The sequence below is a fragment of the Microtus ochrogaster genome, unplaced genomic scaffold (assembly GCF_000317375.1).
Source record: "Microtus ochrogaster isolate Prairie Vole_2 unplaced genomic scaffold, MicOch1.0 UNK96, whole genome shotgun sequence".
Classification (NCBI taxonomy): domain Eukaryota; kingdom Metazoa; phylum Chordata; class Mammalia; order Rodentia; family Cricetidae; genus Microtus; species Microtus ochrogaster.
In genome coordinates this window covers 693,432-695,804 of record NW_004949194.1, presented here as the reverse complement: position 1 = coordinate 695,804, position 2,373 = coordinate 693,432, and the positions used below count along the sequence as shown (strand labels likewise).

Here is a 2,373-nt window from a genome sequence, read left to right as displayed (position 1 = left end):
GGTCTCCAATACAAATGTCATGAAGGATTCAGTTCTAAGCTTCTGTCTACTGTCCCTTTCCTCTGTAATACATAGCCCTGGAGTACTTCCTCCTCAGATGTCACAAGTTGAGTCCACTCCCTGTTAATCCCTCATGGGGCCTCCTCCTCCTTGATTGTTGGCTGTGTCTCAAGCGAGTTGCATGATAGGGGGTGGTAGTCTGGAGGTGAAATAAAACAGTTGCATAATCAAGGCCAAAGGCCACCTTCCACCTCAGGATGTATAAAAGCAAATCAATTCAGCCATCGCCATCTGTCTGTCACCCTCATTGCCACCATGCTGGCCTCTGGACTGCTCCTGGTGACTGTGCTGGCCTTCCTCATCGTCCTGGTCTTCATGTCTGTCTGGAAGCAGAGGAAATTATCAGGGAAGCTGCCTCCAGGACCCACCCCACTGCCCTTCATTGGGAACTATTTTCAGCTGAACACAGAGCAGATGTACAACTCTCTCATGAAGGTGCCACTGGGAAGGGTGAAGGGTAGAATGGGGGCACGGAGGATGCCCCGTTTTGATAGAGGCTTTGTGGTAGGGTATTGACCCTAGGGTGTGTAATTTTAAGCCAGTGGAATTGTGAAGAGCCAGCAACCAACTCCTAGGCATGTGAGACCACATCTTGAGGCGACCCATCTGACAGCCGTTAGAACTCCAGAGAAATGAATCCCAGACATGTCATCAAGGTCTGATCTCTTTCCTTTAACTTTGCTCATTCACATCCATTAGATCAGTGAACACTATGGTCCTGTGTTCACCATTCACCTGGGGCCTCGCCGAATTGTGGTACTATGTGGACAGGAAGCAGTCAAGGAGGCTCTGGTGGATCAGGCTGAGGAATTCGGTGGGCGTGGCGAGCAGGCCACCTTTGACTGGCTCTTCAAAGGCTATGGTGAGGGGAACAAGATGCAGGGGAATGTGGCAGGAACAATTGGAAGGCATTGATTTCCCTGCCTCCTTCCTGACATCTGCATCTCTGCCTCCTGCTGTGTGGGTTATTGGATGCATTATTTCCTAACTTTCTCATTTTTCTCTGCCTGTGTCTCCTGAATCCCCTCTCCCACCACAAACACACCACCCATACTCCTCTTGCATCTTGGGATTTTCTATCCGAATCCTGTGCCTCTAAGGGGCTCTGGAGTTTTTGCCCACTCTACCCCATTCTTAGTTTCTGTGATTGCCTGGGATGCTGCATCTTTTCCTTTCTTCTGATTTCTTCTTCTACTGTCAGGGTATCACAGAAATCTGTTCCCAAGCCCACTATCACCTCAGCAATCTAGCCTCTTCTGAGACTCTCTTTGTCCTCTCCCCCTATTTCCCTTTAGTCCCTATCTCAATTATAAATCTTTCACAACTATATCCACCCCTAGATCTCCTCAATTTCTCTTCTCTTGCCTTTTCCCTGTCCCTCTGTCTCTGGCATTGGTCTTCCTTCTGTCTCCCTCTTTCTAATGTCCTCTAACTCGCTCTTGGGGAACAGCACAAGAGTGGTTAGTCATCAGCCACATCCCTTTTTGCTGACCTCTCTCTGCCCATCACTCTCCTTCCCAGGTGTAGTCTTCAGCAATGGGGAGCGCGCCAAGCAGCTGAGGGACTTCGGTGTGGGCAAGCGTGGCATAGAGGACCGCATCCAAGAGGAGGCAGGCTTTCTCCTGGAGGCATTCAGGAAGACAAATGGTAAGCAGAGCTCTGCAAGTTCTCAGGACCAACCAAGGGGAAGACAACCTAGGAAAAATAACACCAACATCCAGGATGGGAACTAGGCTAAGGAAGAGAGTCCTGGTCCTGCTGTGGGTTCTGGTTTCCTGGTTTTGGTGGAGTTGGAGGACACCGGTTCAGTGAGTGCTCATTTTGAATTATCTGATACAAAGTATCTGATGCTATCCATCATGAAAGGCTTTTTCAAGCTCCAATGTTTCACTCTTGTCCTCCTCCTTACCTACAGGTGCTCTCATTGACCCTACATTCTACCTGAGCAGAACAGTGTCCAATGTCATTAGCTCCATCGTTTTTGGGGACCGCTTTGACTATGAGAATAAAGAGTTCCTGTCACTGCTGAGGATGATGCTGGGAATCTTCCAGTTCACATCTAGCTCCACCGGGCAGGTAACCTGTTTCACCTTAGCCGACTACCCCCAGACCACAGCTGCCAGCCCACTCCAAAAATGCCAACCTCCTTCCAATAGTTACCTTTAAATGAGCCTGGCAGTTGTGCCTGAACAGATGTCAATAAACAGTCTCAGCTGTGCCTGAAATCAGAGCCAGCAGTACACACAGGCTCTCTCCCTCTCTCCGTCCCTCTGTCCCTCTCTCTCTCTCTCTCTCTCTCTCTCTCTCTCTCTC

The 2,373-nt window shown here is 49.5% G+C and overlaps 1 protein-coding gene across 1 annotated transcript in view; it reads left to right on the top strand.

Annotated features, from left to right (window-relative positions):
- Nucleotides 1-315: 315 nt before the first annotated feature.
- The window catches only part of LOC101985514 (cytochrome P450 2A3-like), a 7,251-nt gene continuing 5,193 nt past the window's right edge, over nt 316-2,373 (top strand). Inside the window, exons 1-4 of the mRNA XM_005371043.2 lie at nt 316-495; nt 760-922; nt 1,582-1,707; nt 1,976-2,136. Coding sequence (XP_005371100.1) covers nt 316-495; nt 760-922; nt 1,582-1,707; nt 1,976-2,136 — 630 coding nt within the window. The remainder of the gene's footprint in view (nt 496-759; nt 923-1,581; nt 1,708-1,975; nt 2,137-2,373) is intronic.